The 21,891-nt window shown below is 39.0% G+C and overlaps 1 protein-coding gene across 1 annotated transcript in view; it reads right to left on the bottom strand.

The window, feature by feature from the left end:
- The window catches only part of AP4E1 (adaptor related protein complex 4 subunit epsilon 1), an 87,522-nt gene extending 68,040 nt beyond the window's left edge, over positions 1–19,482 (bottom strand). The window contains exons 1-7 of the mRNA XM_017517880.2: positions 19,240–19,482; positions 16,285–16,356; positions 13,760–13,883; positions 7,132–7,205; positions 5,941–6,062; positions 2,338–2,497; positions 778–944 (exon numbers count right to left, since the gene is read on the bottom strand). Of these exons, the coding sequence (XP_017373369.1) occupies positions 778–944; positions 2,338–2,497; positions 5,941–6,062; positions 7,132–7,205; positions 13,760–13,883; positions 16,285–16,356; positions 19,240–19,389 (869 nt within the window). The 5' untranslated portion in view covers positions 19,390–19,482. The remainder of the gene's footprint in view (positions 1–777; positions 945–2,337; positions 2,498–5,940; positions 6,063–7,131; positions 7,206–13,759; positions 13,884–16,284; positions 16,357–19,239) is intronic.
- Positions 19,483–21,891: the final 2,409 nt, after the last annotated feature.

Genomic DNA, 21,891 nt, shown 5'->3' with positions numbered 1-21,891 from the left:
TGAGCCAAGATCTCACCACTGCACTCCAGCTTAGGTGACAGAGCAAGACTTAGGAAAAAAAAAAAAAGGCAAAATTGAAAAAAAAATTTACACACAAACACATATATAGTTGGAAAGATACACATGAAAAGTTTAAGTTATTGGCTAAAAGAATAATTAAGGTAAATGAATTAAAAAGGTGACACACTCACATCCAACTAGTGACAAACTACAGCCCACAGGCCTAATCTGGCCAGATGCCTAGTTTTGTATGGCTTCAAGCTAAGAAGAGATTTTATATTTTGAAATAGTTGGAAAAAAATTAAAAGAATAATACTTTATGATGTTCCAATTATATGAAATTCAAGTTTTAAGGTCCATAAAAAGGCTTCTTTTAAATACAGCCTTGCTAACTCATTTATGTTCTATCTGTAGCTGCTTTCATGCTATAAAAGCAGAGTTGAATACATGCAAAAGACAACATATGGCCCACAACGCCTAAAATATTTATTATCTGGCCCTTTGCAGAAAAAGTTTCCTGACCCCTGAACTAGAACAATCACGAAAGCTTCACAGAGGAGATGGCATTTCATAGGTACCTTTCATGAAGGGTAAAATTAGGACAAGGAGAGAACCAGGATTATCCCAGCAACCTGAAAGCATTTATGTGCTTCTTACAATGGCTAATTTAATTAAACACTGGAAGAATCTGGTTTATCATTAAACCACTAGGTAACTAAAGTCTAAGCCTATCTTCTGATATGGGGTCATTAAGCAAACTTACTGAGAATAGTTTACCTTTGATCATCTTTTCCTAGAAGTCCTAGTATTCTCAAGAGCTGAATTTGTAACCATGGTGCTGGCACACTGTGGTAATTGAAATCTACTGGGAGCTTTCCTCCAACTACTTGCTTCAAAATGGTTACAAAACTCCCAGTCAAGTCTTTATATCCAGACGAATTCTCCTACATCCCCCACCAAAAAAAAAAACTTTCTGTTAGTAATGTCTTATTAAATATAAATAGACCTGGGTGAAATGTCATATAGAACCTAACTTAATACATGCTTAAGTTTATGTTCATATTTAATGAAAGTGCTCTAATACGGATAATTTCTTCCATGATAAAATTCCTCTGGCTAACGAACCCAAAGCTGAATCATCCCAGAAAAGTTTCCACCATTCCCTACATTTTCCCACATACAGTTTAATCATATTTCAAAAGTTCTTATAATTACATCTTAGATAGAATCCTTAATAGCCAATTCCAGCAATTAAAACAAAAAGTAAAAGGAAATGGCATACTGCAAAAGGACAGTAATACCTCTGCCTTTTGATGAAAATCAAGGCCTGTTTGCAGTCTCTGTTTCCAAAAGACTTCACATGCAAATAAGTTAAATTCGTTCTGGGTAGAAGACCACAGTCAAGACTACTTAAACATTAAAAGTCCCCAAAATCAGTGTGCCTGCCAATTAAAAATTAATTAGCCATTCAGTACCTAAAAATACTTGTTTCTGAAGGAGTATGCCTTGATTATCTATCTGAGTAATCTTTTGGACTGGGGAAATTAGATACATACTCCTTAAAAGAAACATTAGATTCTTTATTCTAATATTCTAATTTTTATTATGTATCAAGGGCAAATTTTTAAAAGGGAAATAAGGCTCTTTCAAATTTTACAAAATGTTAGGGAAAAAATAAAATTTAGTATTGAATATCTATTTAAACTGTACTATTTTAAAACACAATACATAAAAAACAATATAACTTTAAATGAGTTCAACAGTATATTTTATTTTGTTATAATAGGTGCCATGAAATTCGTTGCAAATATGTATATTTGAACACAAATGGTTTCAGGCAATACACTAAGGCTGAATTAGTATAAATCCATCATCGCCATTTAGAAAAGTGTTTTACTACAGCATTCAATCCTTTTTCCTCATATGGTACAGCGTTCAATATATGGAGTCAACACCATAGTCGGTAGCTTGCACAACCCCCACTGGTTCTCCTTATTTCTATAAACTGTTATGCATCCACGAAGCTATATAAAAGAGAATTACTCCTTGGGAAAACACAAATCTGCAAACTTAAGACACCTTCCATAGCTACCATTTTCCCATACCTGCTTAGTAACATCAAAAAATTTTAGGCACTAAAAAAAAAACTAATCCTGTAATGTGCCTACAACTCATGCTATCAACAACTTGCAAAATTACTAATTAAAAATAAATATAATAATAAAATCATAAAATGTTAACTAAGCATTTTACCAAAATAACAAAGTTTCCTTTTAATTCCATAATTGTATTTTTCTAATGGTAACTACTCAGTACTTGCTAAAATCTCCAACTTACCTTAATCATTCTAAGGTATATATGCAAGGAAGCAGCCATGACTCCAACATCTCTGTCACAAAGTGCTTTCCGAAACTTAATATGAATATGTTGTACTTGATTAGGAGCAATGAGATGGAATTTGTATAATGCCAGAACAGCTTTTCTTCGTATAATCTCCCTGAAGACAAAAAATGAAACCTAAACAAGGCAATCTGAATCTTCGAGTATTTACTTTGAAAGATTATGGGCCAGTTGATTCCAAAATACTGACTCATTATCTTAATCTACAAATAAAGAGAGAATCATCCATTTCTATTAATTTATTCTCTAATATACTAAATATAAAAATGATTACCTCTAAGAAGTAAGGTCTCAAAACTTTAACTGCCCATATTATATATGCATCCAGTTAGGGAATTTTTTTTTTTTTTTTTTGTAACAAGCATATAATACTTTTGAGAAACCAAAAAAAACAAGAAAAATAAATTTATTTTTAAAAAACATATCTCTAAAAATTAAAAAAAGTCAACAGTAAGTTTAAGTAAGTAATAGGTAATTTCAGCTAGTAATATTAGTCTCTTTATTAATATTAAAAAATCTTTGGCCTGTAATCCCAGCACTTTGGGAGGCCAAGGTGGATGGATCACTTGAAGCCAGGAGTTAAAAACGATCCTGGCCAAGATGGCAAAACCCTGTTTTTCCTACAAATACAAAAATTAGCCAGGTGTGGTGGTGCACACCTGTAGTCCCAGCTACTTGGGTAACTGAGGCACAAGAATCGCTTGAGCCTGGGTGGCAGAAGTTGCAGTGAGCCAAGATGGTGCCACCACACTACAGCCTGGGTGACAGGGCAAGACTGTTTCAAAAAATGAGAAAGAAAAGAAAAAACTCATTAACATTTTCATTCTAAAATAGCTTTCTATTTTATTTTTATTATTCTTTTAATCACTGGATAGTAGACTCAAAATACTTTGGAGGACAGACGGAAGGAATACAAGGACACACATGGAATAAAAAGATGTTACTCCTTTCCTTGTCCAGTTAATCTGTTTCAAAACCTAATGATCATAAAGAGGAAAAGTACATACTAGTCTTGTACTTCATCTGTAGAAGATTATGTCTAGCACACAGAAACAAAAATAAAGAAATGCCATCCTATGTTCACGATGTAGTTTCCAAGGAAGCTTCTTCCTTGTTAATTGTCTATTTCTACATATCTTTTATTTGCAGACTATGCTGGCAGGGCTCAGAACAGCAGCACACATCACAAAAGTGAAGTATTTACTTTTAGGGTTCCTTAAGAGATATTTCTATTATAGAATCTCAAGACTGAGATTATTCAATGCAATCTTTTGTGTTCCACTCAAGAACACCTTTTATAAGATTCTTAATAAATGGTCATAGAAATTCCATTAATAAACAACTCTTATCTTCCTAGGCAAGCTATGCCATGATGGAAAACTATTTTTTACAAAAAGAAAAAAAAAAGGAAAGCCAGATTAACAACAGATTTACTATTAGTGTTAATACTGTAGTGAATGCAAGCCACATCCCAATGTATTGCCATTGGGTGTTAACTGACATTAATTCTGGGAAAGAATAGGTAAATGAGGTGAGGAAAAAAGAAACACAAACTCAGAATAGGCCCAGGAATCCACAGGCCTGGCCTCAAGTGGTGGTAAGTACTAACAGAAGATAAAAGACCTAGATTCAGGCTGTGGGGTTGGTATGCTGAAATACAGCATGGGATTCAAAAGTTGAATTTGAGCCTTGTTTCACATATTCTTTGTGACACCTACTGGCTTACCTATATCTCTGCCCCATATTCTTCAGCTCTTTACTCCCAAGCATGGGGCTAAGTATGGCCATAACTGCAGAAGCAGAGTTTCAAAAAGTCTAAACTCTAGCCAGGACTTTAAATTAGACTAAATAGGAAGCAACAAAGGAAAAAATGAAAAGGGATCTTTCAATTCTCAGGGGGATTTGATACAAACAGTCAGTAAGTAAAGTCACCACAAAAGTGGTGGTAAGCAAAAGTTAACTAAAAATATGCTGCTGCTATAATTAGATTACCATAAAAATATCTTTTAAAAAGCTAACATTGGCCAGGTGTGGTGGCTCAGCCTGTAATCCCAGCACTTTGGGAGGCCAAGGCAGGAGGATCACAAGGTCAGGAGTTCGAGACAAGCCTGGCCAACCTAGTGAAACCGTGTCTCTACCAAAAGAAACAAAAATTAGCTGGGCATGGTGGCATGCACCTGTAATCCCAGCTACTCTGGAGGCTGAGGCAGAATTACTTGAACCCAGGAGGTAGAGGCTGCAGTGAGCCGAGATCGTGCCACTGTACTTCAGCCTGGTCCAAAGAGCAAAACACTCTGTCTCAAAAAAGAAAAAGTTAATATTTTATTTCTTTTTTAATTGTCTATAATCATTCTTTGTTCTAAACACAGATATACAATACATAAAAAGTCTGAAAGATCTATGAAGCTATTCTATAATTCTTAGTAAAAGCTATCATTTTAGCTGGAAGATTCATGATCCAATATTTCTTAAAGAATATAATCTATAAGACAATATTTTGCAATCTGAAAACATTAAAAATACTGACTTGGCTGGGCTTGGGGGCTCCCAGCACTTCAGGAGGCCAACGCGGGTAGATCACCTGAGGTTGGGAGTTCGAGACCAGCCTGACCAATATGGAGAAACCCCATCACTACCAAAAATACAAAATTAGCAGGAGGTGGTGGTGCATGCCTGTAATCCCAGCTACTTGGAAGCCTGAGGAAGGAGAATCACTTGAACCCGAGAGGCAGAGGTTACGGTGAGCTGAGATTGCACCATGGCACTCCAGCCTGGGCAACAGGAGCAAAACTCTATCTCAGAAAAAAACAAAACAAAACAACTGACTTAAAGCATATAAAGGTTCTATGAGTAACAAAAAAAACTTTATCAAGAATATATAACTGACATACCATAATCACAAAAGAAAATGACTGCAAACCTTTTTCAACTTTAAAAATTATGATATAAAGGGGTTTAGTCAAAAATAAAATATTAATAATTCAAAATATGGTGAACAAGTCAGTCAACCTGATAAGGAAACAGTTAAGGACACTTACAAGAGAAGATTAGCAAAATACTACAAGGTAAATTAAGTTTATTTGGATACATTCTACTGTAAAATGGAATTGAAATGCTGTGGTTTTGATGGAAAAAGCATCTTTCCACTACACTGAAGCTTTGCATTCACAACACTTGCACAATCTCCATATGTTTTTCATTATTTCACTTTATCCCCAAAACAACTTTGGGAGAACTAAGGAGCTTCAACCAACCCCATATAGCCAAGGAAAAACTGCTCATTAGTGGTAGAACTGGGAGGAAAGCCAAGGATTCCTGGACACTAGGCCTCACTGTCTCTTTTAACTTTAGAAAGCTGCCTACCATTTCCCTAAACCCACATAAAAATAAAGATGATCTTATTGAAGATTTTTGTATTATTTCTAGCACTCAAAGAATAATCTCTATCCTGGTAGTACTGAAGTTATAATAAATTTTCTGGTATAAACTTCTATTTTGAAAAATATGGTATACACACCTATCCCAAAAGAATTTACTTACTTAGAATGTTGAAGTTTATCTTCTATTAACGGAAGAACAGCTGGAATCATTTCTCGGGGGAAAATCTGGCTAACAACTGTAAGTGCCATACACACTTCTACTAGGTTAGTGCTCTGCAGGTCCTGACAAAACATTAAACAAAGAAAACATTCAGTGTAACTACTGGAACTAGAAATGGCAAATTCAACGCTGTAATGGTCCTATATGCTTAGTAATTTTGTGCAATTTATAATTAATTTGTATATTCAGACTTATGGAATATTTTATTGGAATGCTCCTATTCGTTTTATTTGCCTTAATAGAGTCAGTAGAGAAATAAAGCCAAAAGGCAACTGATATAAAATTTCTGATACAAGCCAAAGTAGCCTCCTTTATTACAGCCTTTAAAACTTTTCTAAATCAATAATAAAACAATTTTATGAGTTTTTCTTATTAATCAACAATAATATGAGCGTAAGTTTAAACAGAAGTGATTCTGGAATATTCACTATAAAATGCATACATTCATTTATACTTATCTGTGCATATGGTTTATAAACCATTCTAATAGAACCTAAAAATATGTTTTCTAAGTTTGGAAAAAATTTAACCTACTAGTAACCTTTAATATAGTATATGACTTACAGTTCAGAAAATATTGTTATCTCTCATGTATCAAAAAACTGACACAAAATAAAAAGCTCAACAAATCAATTACATTTCATTATCTTTCTGATTTAGAAGTTTAACAGAAAATACTGTGAATATAAACTGTTTTTATTATCTCTACATTTCCGTTACTTGATTACATCTTATTCTTTTTTTACATGACTTCTTAAATTTTAAAGACTTCAATTCCTCAGTTTATCTCCCATTAGGACAGATCCTAGAAAAAGAGATAACAGCATGGAAAGCATACCCTAAACTAAAAGCTTAGAGCCCTGGACTCTAATTCTAACTCTGTGTTTTAAAATGAAATTATAACAAGAACAGCAGCTACTATTTCACATAGTGTTTCATTTAATCCTCACAACTCTAAGTTCTATTATTTAACTACATTTTATAAATGCAGAAACTGATCTAAAAGATTTTTCTAAGCACATTCTGTAAGCCTACTTTCTTCTAATATTATCTAATTAAATATGATTGAGGAGAAATGTCAGGGGCTGGCAAGAATTATGACTTCATATTAACCAAAATACAATACAATACCTTTACAACTGTATTCACGAGGAGAAGCAATAATTCATGACTTTCATGTAGAAATAAGGAAACAGCCAAATAACCTATAAAAATTGAGGGAAAAGTCTCATTACTACCTACCAAAAATAGACTTTTCACAAGAAGTTAAACAAAGCAGTCCTTTAAGTATCAAAGATACAAGTTACAAGTAAATATAAAAACAAATTGTAAAATATAAGGTTTTTAACCTTATGTTTTTTACTGAAGATTTTTAACCTTCAGTAGAGATTTCAGGTATTCTTCACCATGAAATCTTCCAGAATTATGTATTTCATAAGATATTCCAGAAATTGAATAGACGCTATGTGTATCAACTTAAAATCTTGTAAATGACACTGAGAAAATATGCCTTCTATCTTTTGTGCAAATCCTTACATTATCAATCAAAGCGTTATCTATTTTATAAATGCTATTTTATATTGAAACATATAATAATTCAAAACAAATCACTACAGTAAAAAAAAAAGCTAATCACTACAGTGAATAGTGAGTTACAATGCCAACCCACATGATATAAATCATATATTAAATATATTAAGCCACACACACAATACCTTATTTTCTCAATTGAAAGAATAACAGTTATTCAGGAAAGAAACACTATCTGCTACATTAAATGTACTCATTGGCTTAAATAAGCATTTTTACTGCAATAATATTAAAGCATTTTAAAAGCACATTTTAAGATTGAGGAAATATATTAACACTATGACAAATGCCATGTACATGGAATCTAGATGCTCCAAGGAATTTTCTCAGTCACCCTTCATATTGATAATAACACTTTAATTAGACAGTCACTATGGGTCAAGTACTTTATAAGCATTACTTTGTTTAACCCTCGCAACCACCCTATGAGATAGGCGATATTATCCCAATACAATAACGAGACCCAAAAAAGGGCAATTTCCCAAGGTCCACACCTATCACATGGTGGAGCCAAAACTCAAACCCAAACAGCTGGAGTCAGTCTACATTTTAAACCCCCATGTTTTACTGTCTCTCCATATAGTCTATGACAAGACCTGATTTCCTGACTCCACACTCATTGTTTTTCATTCTTCTCAATTCTTTCCACCCTTTCATCAGGGATTCTAATGTTAACTATACCCATCATTACCCAGCATCCATGCTGTCTGTGTCCACTATGAACATGAGAAAATAGAAACTTCCTATTCTCACAACCAAGAGGTGGCAGCATGACCAATTCCAACACCTTCACTATAAGTCAGAGGAGGAGAGCTATTACTCCTGCGATCATAATAGATGAAAAAGTCTGACCAAGAAAGAGATTAGGAAAATCCCAGAAAGCATTTATTTTGTTTTGTTTTGTTTTCTGAGACTGAGTCCCACTCCGTCACTCAGGCTGGAAGGCAGTAGCACAATGAAAACTCACTGCAGCCTCTACCTTCCAAGCTCAAATGATCCTCCACCTCAGCCTCCCAAGCAGCTGGGACCACAGGTGTGCACCATCACACTGACTTTTTTTTTTTTTTTTTTGTAGAGCAGGGTCTCACTATGTTACCTAGGCTGGTCTCAAAATCCCATGCTCAAGCAATCCCTCCCACCTCAGCCTCCCAAAGTGCTGGGATTACAGGAGTGAGCCACCACACCAGGGCCCCCAGAAAGCATTTAAAGCAGAGACTGTCTTATTAGATTGCTGATAAATCACCTGTTTAGCTAAGGTATCACACATTCCCTAGACACCAATATCAAGGTCAACAAACTAATCCAAAGGCCATCTCAATGAAACCTTAATTCTTTCTTTTACAAATAATATCCCAACTGTTTCAACAATTGGAAAACGGGAAAGAACACGGGGACTCAAAAAATGAGAAAAATGTCAGGGAAACAAAGAATTAACAACTATGATTATAGATTATATTTGGTATGACTAAGAATGAGGTATACAAGCTTTGAGTATATAAATTTGGGCTCTGGTTCCATTTATCTGCTCTATGACTTATGCTTATATGCTCTGTAAGTTACTTGACTTTTCTGAGCCTCCGTCTTCTTATCTTTCACATGAAGATGAATACTGGCCAGACACTTAACAGGCATTTACGCCTGTACTCCCAGCACTTTGGGAGGCTGAGGCAGACAGATCACTTGAAATCAGGAGACCAGCATGGCCAACACAGCTACAAAGTCTGTCTCTACTAAGGACACAAAAATCAGCCAGACATGGTAGCACTTTCCTGTAATCTCAGCTACTTGGGAAGCTGAGGCAGAAGAATCGTTTGAACCTGTGAGGCAAAAGTTGCAGTTAGCCAAGACCCCACCACTGCACTTCAGCCTGGGTGACAGAGCAAGACTCTGTCTCAAAAAAAAAAAAAAAAAAAAGGTAAAATGAAGATAAATACTATCTTAAAAGATAAAGCACTTAACATAATACTTAACTTTATGGGCAGTGAAGTTTATTTATTCATGCCTGCAATTCCAGCACTTTGGGAGGCCAAGGCAGGAGGACTGCTTGTGGCCAGAAGTTTGACACCAGCCTGGCTAACATTGCAAGATTCTATCTCTAAAAAAAATAATAATTTTTTTAGAAAAGAAATGTATTTATTCAAAAATATTCATACAAAAAAATAAGACATTCTGACCAGGCACAGTGAGTGGCTCACAACTGTAATCCCAGCACTTTGGAAGGCCAAGGTAGGTGGATCACCTGAGGTCAAGAGTTCAAAACTACCCTGGACAATATGGCAAAAAACTCCATCTCTACTAAAAATACAAAAATTAGCTGGGCGTGGTGGCAGGTGCCTGTAATCCTACCTAATGAGGAGGCTGAGTCAGGAGAATTGCTTGAACCTAGGAGGGAGAGGTTGCAGTAAGCCAAGATCATGCCATTGAGCTCCACCCTGGGAGACAAGAGCAAAACTCCATCTCAAAAAAAAAAAGACATTCTGCATCAGAGAAAGCACCAAAGCTGGCCTTAAATTTTAGGAGAGTGGGTGAGACAACAGTACCAAAGTGAAGACATATAGAAGGTATAAATTATATATATACCTGTACATATATATATATATTTTTTTTGAGACACATTCTCACTGTGTTGCCCAGGCTGGAGTGCAGTGGCACGATCTCAACTTACCACAACCTCCACCTCCCAGGTTCAAGTGATCCTCTGAGCCCAGCCTCCCAAATAGCTGGGACAACAGGCATGTACCACCACATCCGGCTAATTTTTGTATTCTTAGTAGAGAAGGGGGCTCACCACCCTGGCCAGGCTAGTCTCAAATTCCTAATGTCAAGTGATCTGCCTGCCTAAACCTTTCAAAGTGTTGGCATTATAGGCATTAGGCATCACACCCAGCCCCATAAATTATATCTTTAAAAAATGATTTCCATTCAGTAACACACATTAAAAGCATCTGATGTCTGCAGATACATGTCACTCTAATTGGCAAGAAGTATTTTCCTAAACATCATGTGTCTCAGTAATGACTCTGAGATGCCCTTTAAGATAAGCTTCTGTAATTATAAAATGACATAGTTACAAGGTTATTAATTACAACTTTATTTATTTATTAAGACAGGGTCTCACTCTTTTGCCCAGGCAAGAAATATTTTCCTAAAGATCATGAGCCTCAATAAAAATGACTCTGAGACCCCCTTTAAGATAAGCATCTGTAGCCGGGCACGGTGGCTCACGCCTGTAATCCTAGCACTTTGGGAGGCCAAGGTGGGTGGATCACCTGAGGTCAGGAGTTCAAGACCAGCTTGGCCACCATGGAGAAACCCCATCTTTAAAAAAAAAAAAAGATAAGTATCTGTAACTATAAAATTATAGTTACAAGGTTTTTAATTACAACTTTATTTATTTATTTGAGACAAGGTCTCACTCTGTCACCCAGGCTGGAGTGCAGCGGCATGATCTCGGCTCACAGCAAACTCCGCCTTCAAACTCCGCCTTTCGGGTTCAAGCATTTCTCATGCCTCAGCTTCCCCAGTAGCTGCGACTACAGGCACGCATCACCATGCCCAGCTGCCTTTTGTATTTTCAGTAAAGAAGTAGAGACAGCGTTTCGCCATGTTTGCCAGGCTGGTCTTGAACTCCTAACCTCAGGTGATCCGCCCACCTCGGCTGGGATTACAGGCATGAGCCACTGTACCCGGCCTATGGTGTAACTGTAACTATTAATTTCTGTTTGTCTCTGTCCTCTCCCCTGCCACTGCAGGGATCCTCAAAGTGGAAGCAACTTAAGTTATTCATCTATAAGCTTAACTGCAGTATCTGGCATACGGTAGGCACTCATTGCATCAATTCCATGAATAATGAATAAATTTTATAAACAGGCAATCCCTAAGAAGATTTTCCAGTCAGAAATATTTTTCCTAATCAAGCCAAAATTTCACTATTGAAGGTTAATTTCTTTGGATCTGTCTTCCAGAGTCTTTAACAAAATAGATACCTCTAAGAATAATATCAATGTTATTTCAACTGCTGTGAGCTAGTATATAAAGCAATTAAGAGAAAATGGCCCAAAGTTGAAGGAAAACATTAAAAAGGAAAGAAATAGAGAAACAGAAAAGTAAAAGAAATGAGATGTAAGGTAAGATGGGAGGAAAGCAAAGAAATATCAGACTTTTGCCTAAAATCTGCCATCACTGACTCCTGTTACGGCTGAATTATAAACATTTCCAAATGTATTCACATCTAACATGCTTTTCCTTAGAAATGAAAAGGATGAAGCTGGTTTTTACTTTTCTCAAAATGCTCAACAATGGTTGAAATTTCCTTTTTGCTGTTTTTCTTCTTTGATCAAAACCAAAGAAGAGAAAAAAACACTACAAATACAGTCTTTCAGAAGCTAAAAGAACATCACCATTAGAAAGACTTCAGACACACAAAAATTCTAACAGGATTTTCCAGGTTTGGGATGACAACTGAAAACAGTGAATATGACTGGAAAAGCTTAAATTCCATATTTGCATAATGTTTAAGAGAAATCAAAGTTTTAAGAAAAACAAATTACTAATAAAAACTAATTTAAAAGCTTTTAAAAAAAATTCCTGCCTTTAGGGAGCTTAAAATTAGTTCAGGAGACAAGACATTAATATATGAAAAGATAACAATAAAAGGTAACAGATGGTAGGAGCCACCTGTGTGATCATAGAAGAATTAAAATTTGATTTGGAATATGGACAGACACAGAGAATGCTAGAGGGCATTCTACTTGGAGGAAAGACTATAACAAGTTTGGCTGGGCATGGTGGCTCACATCTGTAATCCCAGCACTTTGGGAGGCCGAGGCAGGTGGATCACAAGGTCAGGAGTTCAAGGCCAGGCTGGCCAACATGGTTAAACCCCATCTTTACTAAAAATACAAAAATTAGCTGGCTGTGGTGGCAGGCGCCTGTAATCCCAGCGCCTGTAAGGAGGTTAAGGCAGTATAATTTCTTGAACCTGGGAAGCAGAGGCTGCAGTGAGCTGAGATCAAGCCACTGCACTCCAGCCTGGATAACAAAGCAAGACTCTGTCTTGGGGGGAAAAAAAAGACTATAACAAGTTTAAAAGATCAAAGATACAATTCAAGATGAGATTTAAAAAAAGAAATTTAGGCCAGGCACAGTGGCTCATGACTGTAATCCCAGCACTTTGGGAGGCCGAGGCGGGAGGATCACCTGAGGTCGGGAGTTTGAGACCAGGCTGACCAATATGGTAAAACCCTGTCTTTAAAAAAAAAAAAAAAAAAAAAAATTAAAAAAAAAGATCGAAGAGTGTTTTGGGTGCAGTGGGGTTCCACAAGTGGAATATTATGTGCATTCAGTCTCAGAATCTTTACCAAGACATCTGTCACTTCCACCCTGTCATCATCTGATAAGACAGATCAATATAATTTATGAGTAATGCTAGTCCTAAACGACATGACTTTATCAACTTCTCTGAAGAACATGTTCTTCCCTTTAGTATTCTAAAATGCTTCCTTCTTGAGATTCTGTACAAAGCTGAATCTTTATGAATAGAGGATTTAATTGCCTAAAAGAATTTTTCCTTACAGCCCTAAAGCTTGACTACAGAGAGAAATTTTTTGAAGTTACTGCTAATTCTCATAGCTACCATTTGAGAGGCTAAGAACAAGATAGTTAAAATTACTCTAGTAAATTTCAGTTTTATTCTATAAAGAAACATTTCTGGCCATTAAATGAATAAGGTTAAACAGCCTTCTTAGTATCAGCTCTATTGCCCAGGCACAGTGGCTCACATCTGTAATCCCAATACTTTGGAAGCCTGAGGTGGGCGGATCACCTGAGGTCAGAAGTTTGAGACCAGCCTGGCCAACATGGTGAAACCCTATCTTTACTAAAAATACAAAAATTAGCCAGGTGTAGTGGTGGACACCTGTAATCCCAGCTACTTGGGAGGCTAAGGCAGAAGAATTTCTTGAACCCAGGAGGCAGAGGTTGCAGTGAACCAAGATCAAGCCACTGCAGTCTAGCTTGGACAGCATAGTGAGACTCCATCTCAAAAAAAAAAAAAAAGAAAGAAATTATAATACAGCATTCTAAAAACATACTATATACCTGCCATCATTCATTCTGTATAATAATTGGAACTTCAAGAACAACATGAAAGTCTTAAACACATACATACCTACTCTTTTTTCTAAGAGGCTTCCTTGTTGGGCTAACTTGATTGCATGAATATAGCCAAAGGAAGCATCATATCCAAGCATTTCGCAATATATAAGTCTCACCATACATTCCTTCATCATTTTCTGAAAAGCAAAATAACCAGTAACTATATAAATGAATTTAATGTTTAGATTGTTTTACTATGTTCTCATAACTTAACAGGAGAATCCTTTAATCCTGGCACAGAACAAATAATATATATCACAAACTAATCATGCAATATCAGACTTTATAAATAAAAATTGTTTCCAATCTTACCAACAGTATTACTTTTAGTAAAATTATTTCACTACTTTGTTAGTGGCACTACTATAAAATAAATCATCTGTAGCTATTTCTATGTGCCCCTAGTGAAAAATATGGTTATAATGTGATACATGGGGTCTTCAGACAAGATTTCATCCAGGATTCTCTTACTTGGCTTCTAAAATACAGCACATCATTTTAGTAGACTTTGTCAAATGAAAACATCCATAAAATTCCCACAAGCTGGTAATAATTTTTGTAACAAAAATATTTTTCACATTGGAAAATCAAATTGCACCTAAATTTTCTTCAGAATTATTGTGCTAAGCATAATATGGAATAGTTTGCTTTATAGGCACTCTTTTTTAATAACTCACAATTATAAACTGAGGGGCATGATTTCATGAATGGTATAGCTATTGCAATAATATTTAGTTTTTAATGGGGGCTTTTAATAACTGCAATGCAAGCCAAAAATTTTTAACAGATGCTAAAAAATTTTTATCACTAATATTTGCATTCTCAATATTTACAGTAAATTTTAATCAGAAATAAAAAATATAAATAAAATGTGTTTCAAAATAAAGAAAAGCTCATACTTTTTTTTTTTTTTTTTTTTTTTTGAGATGGAGTCTTGCTCTATCACCCAGGCTGGACTACAGTGGTGAGATCTTGGCTCACCACAGCCTCCGCCTCCCGGGTTCGATTCTCATTGTTCAGCCTCTCAAGTAGCTGGGATCACAGGCATACATCACCACGCCCAGCTAATTTTTGTATATTAAATAGAGACGGGGTTTCACCATGTTGGCCAGGCTGGTCTCAAATTCCTGACCTCAAATGATCCGCCCACCTCAGCCTCCCAAACTGCTGGGATTCTAGGCATGTGCCACCACACCCAGCCACACAGACTATTTTAATATGAAAAAATTAATTAGGGTTAGCATATTACAGGATTATTAAATCACAAATTGCTAAGGAAACAGTGAAAATGAATATTTTAAAGCAAGGATAGTAATGTTTAATGAAAATATGAAGAGTTTAAAGAGAAACCATAGGAAAACCTTAAGGGAATGAGATTTAACTCAGGTCACTTGTGCTTAAAGCAATAAAAGTTAATTCATTAACCCATTAATTAAGACTACAAAATACTGACTGGGCACAGTGACTGTCTCCTGTAATCCCAGCACTTTAGGAGGCCATGGCGGGCAGATCACCTGAGGTAAGGAGTTCGAGACCTGCCTGGCCAACACGGTGAAACTCCATTTCTACTAAAAAACTATAAAATTAGCCAAGTATGGCAGCTAGAGCCTGTAATCCCAGCTACTCGGGAGGCTGAGGCAAGAGAATCGCTTGAATCTGGGAGGTGGAGGTTGCAGTGAGCCAAGATCCCGCCACAGCACTACAGCCTGGGCAACAGAGCAAGACTCCATCCCCCACCCCCACCCAAAAAGATTACAAAATACTGAGAAAACAAATAAAATACTGGGTCACTTGAGGTCAGGAGTTTAAGACCAACCAGCTCCACATGGTGAAACCTCAACTCTACTAAAAATACAAAAACTAGCCAGGTATGGTGGTGGGCACCTGTAGTCCCAGTTACTCAGCAGGCTGAGGCAAGAGAATTGCTTGAACCCAGGAGGCAGAGGTTGTAGTGAGCTAAGATCACACCACACCACTACACTCCAGCCTGGGCAACAGAGGAAGACTCCGTCTCAAAAAATAATAATAATAATCAAACTCGGTCTTAATCTAACTATGCTGGGACAGCCCCACAGTGTCCTGCATAATAATGAATGACCATTCATTAAACAATTGCTGAATATTGTTTGAAAAATCAAATTACATAGAATAAAGTTTAAAAACAACTAGGTCTTAAATAATAAAATTAGATATATCTACAATATATCAATTCAGGTCTGAAAATACGTTGATAGCCCAACCTTTTCCAAGTGCATAACATTAAAAGCATCAGCTCAGCACTAGAGTCCCAAGAGTGTCTCCACATTTATGTAATCATCATCACATTAACCCTGACTTGACACAGGCAAACCTTCTTCTGGTGCAAACCAGTCAACAATAAAAGGCTACAGTTAACATCTGAGTTGCTGCCATCTATAATTCATTTTGACTGTGATAAATTAAATTTTAGTGACCGATCATCAGTTAGACGCCACTACTGGGTCTATAGTAGGCTAGATTTCAAATTCAAATGTGTTGGCACTGACTATGCAAACCTACCAGTGTTGTAGTAGGAGCAGAAACAGTTGCTTTCAGACTACTCAATTCCTGCTGGATTAATTTTTCTTCTTCCTGTGAAAGTGAAAATATTTAAATGCTTGATTAACTGTCTTTTAAAACTGTAACAGCATTTATCTAAAGGGGAAAATATAATTTACAATACTTTTAATTAAAAAGAAACATTATTTTAAAGGAGAGTTATAAATATTACACACTTACAATCTAAAGGCATTTCTCCAAACCTCAGAACTGTCCCTGGAGAGAATAAATATTTCCAGGCTAACCCACCCTTCCTCTTTTCTTTACTCAGTTACTTCCCCTTAATGGCAGAATGGCAGAAAATGTTTTTTTAAAAAATAAAGGTGAGGCCAGGCATGGTGGCTCAAGCCTGTAATTTAAGCACTTTGGAGGCCCAGGCCAGCGGAGCACCTGAGGTTGGGAGTTCAAGATCAACCTGAGCAACATGGTGAGACCCCGTCTTTAAAAAAAAAAAAATTTTTTTTTAAATAAATAAAAATAAAGGTGGAGGCCGGGCCTAGAGGCTCATGCCTGTAATCCCAGCACTTTGGGAGGCTGAGGGGGTTGGATCACTTGAGGTAGGTCAGGAGTTCAAGACCAGTCTGGCCAACATGGCAAAACCCTGTCTCTACTAAAAAATACAAACATTAGCTGGGCGTCCTGTAATCCCAGCTACTCGGGAGGCTCAGGCAGGGGCAGGAGACTCTTGAACCACGGAGGTGAAAGTTGCAGTGAGCCGAGATTGTACCACTACACTCCAGCCTGGGCAACAGAGCAAGGCTTCATCTCAAAAAACAAATTAAATTAAAGGTGGAAAGAGAGTAGAAATTCTCCATGTATTGGCACAAGAAAAGAGTCTCATCTCACGTATTCCCCTTAGAAGTAAAGTCTTCATGGAATCGAAAAATAGGGTAAGAAAGCAGAAAGAGAAATCGGTCTTTTTCCCTTAAACTACATTCTTCTTCCCTGTCTTTTCCTCATTCCCCAAATCCTTTCCATCACTTCGTATCTCAGACACATGCCAATGTGGTCACTTCTACTGTCTGCATTGTATGTTACCTCCCTAAGAACTTAAAAAATTGGCCCCATTTTTTTTTTTTTTTTTTGGCTACTATCATGCTACCTTTAAATTACGCCCTGAATTATATGTTCATCAGGTGGCTATTCAAAAGCCAATAAGTACTGATTCACATGGATCCCTATCTACAGTTTCAAAATGCTATTTAAGACCAAAAATAACTTTTTAAAAAATTTACTGAGCAACCCATAAAAATTAGCAAAGGACAAAAACCTTAAGAAAAACAACATTGGCCGGGGGCTGTGGCTCACACCTGTAATCCCAGCACTTTGGGAGACCAAGGCAGGTGGATCACCTGAGGTCAGGAATTGGAAATCAGCCTGGCCAACATAGTGAAACCCCATGTCTACTAAAATTGCAAAAATTAGCCAGGCATCGTGGTGTGCACCTGAAATCCCAGCTACTAAGGAGGCTGAGGCAGGACAATCGCTTGAACCCAGGAGACGGAGGTTGCAGTGAGCTGAGATCATGCCACTGCACTCCAGCCTGGGCGACAAGAGCAAAATTCCGTCTCAAAAAAAAAAAAAAAAAGCCCACAAAATAATGATTCTGGAATGTGAAGCAGGTTCTCTCCGGATAGCATCATCTTATTTGAGCTGCCAAAAAACGATTTTTTTTAACCTTCAGAGCACTTTCTGTCTTTCCTTCTCTTTTCTCACTTATATCGCATTGTAGTCATGCTTATACTGTTCTAAGCCCAAAGCAATGACCAATTTCTTGGGAAAAGGGAATGTGTTTAATTCTATTTTCCTGTGTCTAACACATAACCTTGTTCCAAAAACATCTGTTGAACAAATAATGACATTAACATGTGCTCTTTTTAAGATATAAACTTGAAGGAGTCAATCTGTATACTACAAAATCCATGCAATCACCAAGCGCCTAAGAGGGCCCGGCACGGTGGCTCATGCCTGTAATCCCAGCACTTTGGGAGGCCGAGGCGGTCAGATCACTTGAGGTCAGGAGTTCGAGACCAGCCTGGCCAATATGGTGAAACCCCATCTCTACTAAAAATACAAATATTAGCTGGGCGCAGTGGCAAGCGCCTGTAATCCCAGCCACTCGGGAGGCTGAGTCAGGAGAATCGCTTGAACCCGGGAGGCGGAGGCTCCAGTGAGTCCAGATCACGCCATTGTGCTCCAGCCTGGGAGACAGAGCAAGATTCAGTCACTAAAAATAAAAATAAAAAAAAATTTAAAGACTGTGGGAGCTTAAGAACTTTTATAACTGCTCAAAGCACATTTGAGGCAGAGACTTCGCAAATTTTACATGTTGGGAGCATTATGGTTTTTCTTTGCCCAACACGTGTTCTAACCCAAGAACCTCAAGTTCCCCAAAGATATTCAACAGGAAGCGCAGATGGCAGGATCTGTTCAGGTATGCGACATCTGAACTGCTGTTCAGTTGAAGGGACCGGGGTAGAGAAGGAAACTGAGAAGGGAAAAAAACTTTGTGGATGGTAAATAATGTCCGACACCTTCTTAACACCGGGTATTTTTACACGCTTGTCATCTCACCCGATCCTCTGAAAAAAAAACCTATGAATTTTATGAATTATGTATCAGTACTTTTCCACGCCGACGGTGAGAAAATACATGGAGGGTCAGAGGTTACAGAGATCTGCCTCAGATCAAAGAGTCAGTGTCAGGGCCAACTATGGAAACTCGGCCTCCCTGCTGTCAATCCCAGCAGGAAAGTGAAGCTTCCAGACAGAAGAAGGGACGAACCGACACAGCAGTCCCTGAACCCCGCCGGAGGGCTGACCCCGGAGGTCCTGGAGTCTCGCCGCCCAGCCAGGGCCTCCTGGCGCGGGGGCCTCACTCCAATGTCCCTGAGTTCCCCGGCCGGCAGGCACCTACGTGCTTGGAGGTGAGGGCGGTGATACCGCGGACGAGGCTGCCCAGCCGCGAGGAGAAGGACGCCTTGGCGGCCGAGGGCCCACCACCGGGCTGGTTCTGCAGGAATAGTCCCGGCAGCGCGGTCAGCGTCTTCTCCACTATGTCGCTCATCGCCGCCGCCGCCGCCCGCGATCCTGTAGCAGCCCGGCTTCATGCCCGGACGCCGCTGCCAGCCCGGCCTCCGTAGGCACTTCCTGTTTTTTGAATAAGAAATCTTTATTTGCGTCCCGCGTGAACAAGCCCAGTGTCGTTCTCGCGAGGAGCCACCAGAGGGCGCAAGAGACCGCAGGGACGGAAAAGGCCGCTCTCCCGAGATTGCGCGCGGAAGCGGACCTCCGTTCTCGCGAAGGTACAGCGACTACGGGATTCCCCCCCCAACTGTGAGTCCACTTGAGGAAGCCGCCAGGGGCCTGGCCCTGTTAAGCATTGCGTCCCACGATCTCGGTTTCCCACTAGCCGCCTCCGCGTTGCCTAAGACCGCGTCAGGAGTTGCGTCTCCCTGGCCGCACCTTTTTTGGGACGTCCCTGCCCCCTCAACCGCCCCTCACTGTCCCCGGACCGCGCGCCACCCGCCCGCCTCCCACAGGCGGTTTCACGCGAGTCACCGGCGCCGCACGAGGCTCCTGCTCTGGCGACTGTTGGGACACCCAAGGTGTTAAGAGACAGCGCGGCCGTCCTGAGGGTTCGGCGTGCCAGGTTCAGAGCCCGCCGTGGGCCGAGGACTCGCTGCCAGTGTCGCTTCCCGTCTGCCCATCTTCTCCTGGGATCTGGGGAGGCGGACGGGCAGAGTGGTCGGCGGCCACCTTTGCCGACTCCTCCTCAGCAGGTCTTAGTTGAAAGTCCTGGGGCCGACCTCCCTGTCCCGCAGGCAAGGACAGGTCTCCACGTCCCACCATCTCACAGCTCTCAGTTCTTTTCCGCTTTGGAACAAGTCACAGCTGCCACTACGTGAACAGTTCCCCACAGAGTATCTTATTCGTAGTTACTGCCCAGCTTTTACCTAGAACAGAATCTGGTACAGTGGTTCTCAGAATGTGGTCTGGTGACCTCTGAGGGTCCCTGAGACCCTTCTAGGAAATTCACAAAGTCAAAACAATACTGATAACGTTTCTTACGTGTTATTTGCCGTTTTCACCCTCATTCTGTTGGAAGTGTACAGAGTTTTCAAGAGGTTAGATGGGCAGTTGACTAGCTGGTGAAATGTATGCTGGACTATTCTGTGTTTTCTAGAATTTTCTAAGGTAGTAGGTTTAGGGCATAAACGTGCTCAGTTTGACCTCAGTACTCCTAGTGTGTTCTTAGGATGTAGGTTAGATAGGTGGTCATAGCCTCCCTTCAAGGGGAACAAATTTGATAAATAGAGCAAACCGACACATAGTGCACAGACCCTTTCCCAGGCTCCTTGGTAGAAAACCTTGCAGCAAAGGAGTAGAAGAGCAGAAACGAAAATCTCCAGATTCTCACAAGCGAGAAACCCATGATCAGTCCCTAGGCTGAATTATGCTCATTATAATAGTAAAAAACTCACCCCTGGGTGAAGATTTAAGATACCAATATGACATGCAGTGTCTATACTAGCATGTAAAACCACAGCGCACATGACACCAGAAAACCACCGAGAACATATTTAATAGCATTCTCCCCACTTAATGAATGATCATGTGAGACTCCTATAAAGGGAGTTTCCCCGGTGTCAGTGCATGCTGTTTCAGCTTTTAGTAGCCTGTTCTGATCCGCTGGGAGGGTGTACTGTAGCTTTGCAGTAAACTCTTTTGCTTGCTTTTTCTTTGGACTCGCTCTCAAATTATTTTACCTCACGAAGTCCAGAACCTGAACGAGCCCACCAGCTACATTTACAAGCTGTAACCTCCTTCTCACCTAATAAATGAGTTTTTTTGAAATCCTAAAGTTGTTAGAATACCTATATGGGAACATAAGAAAAAAGTTTCTTGGCTTGTCTTGCAAGAATACCTTTTTAATTTATTGAGAACATTTTAAAATATTTAAACCTATCCAAAAGGGATACTTTTTTATTTATTTATTTATTTATTTTCAGACAGAGTCTCCCTCTATCACCCAGGCTGGAGTGCAGTTGGCGAGATCTCCGCTCACTGCAGCACCCTCCTCCCTGATTCCAGCAATTCTTGTGCCTCAGCCTCCTGAGTAGCTAGAACTGCAGGTGCGCACCACCACGCCCAGCTAATTATTATATTTTTAGTAGAAAAGGGGTTTCACTGTTTTGGCCAGGCTAGTCTCGAACTCCTCACCTCAGATGGTCCACCCACCACAACCTCCCAAAGTGCTGGGATTACAACCGTTAGCCACTGTGCCCAGCAAGAAAGGGATACTCTTTATAATTTAATATTTTATCAGCCAGGTGTGATGGTTTATGCCTGTAATTCTAACACTTTGGGAGGCTGAGGCAGGCAGATTGCCTGAACAATCTGAGTTTCAGACTAGCCTGACCAACATAGGGAAATACAAAAAATTAGCCAAGTATGGTGGCGGGTGTCTGCAGTCACAGCTACTCCGGAGGCTGAGGCAGAAGAATTGCTTGAACCTGAGAGGCAGAGGTTGCAGTGAGCCGAGATCGGCTACTGCACTCCAACCTGG

The sequence above is a fragment of the Cebus imitator genome, unplaced genomic scaffold (assembly GCF_001604975.1).
Source record: "Cebus imitator isolate Cc_AM_T3 unplaced genomic scaffold, Cebus_imitator-1.0 Scaffold651, whole genome shotgun sequence".
Taxonomy (NCBI): domain Eukaryota; kingdom Metazoa; phylum Chordata; class Mammalia; order Primates; family Cebidae; genus Cebus; species Cebus imitator.
Note: the sequence above shows the minus strand (reverse complement) of the source record. Positions and strands in the feature narration are given on the sequence as shown.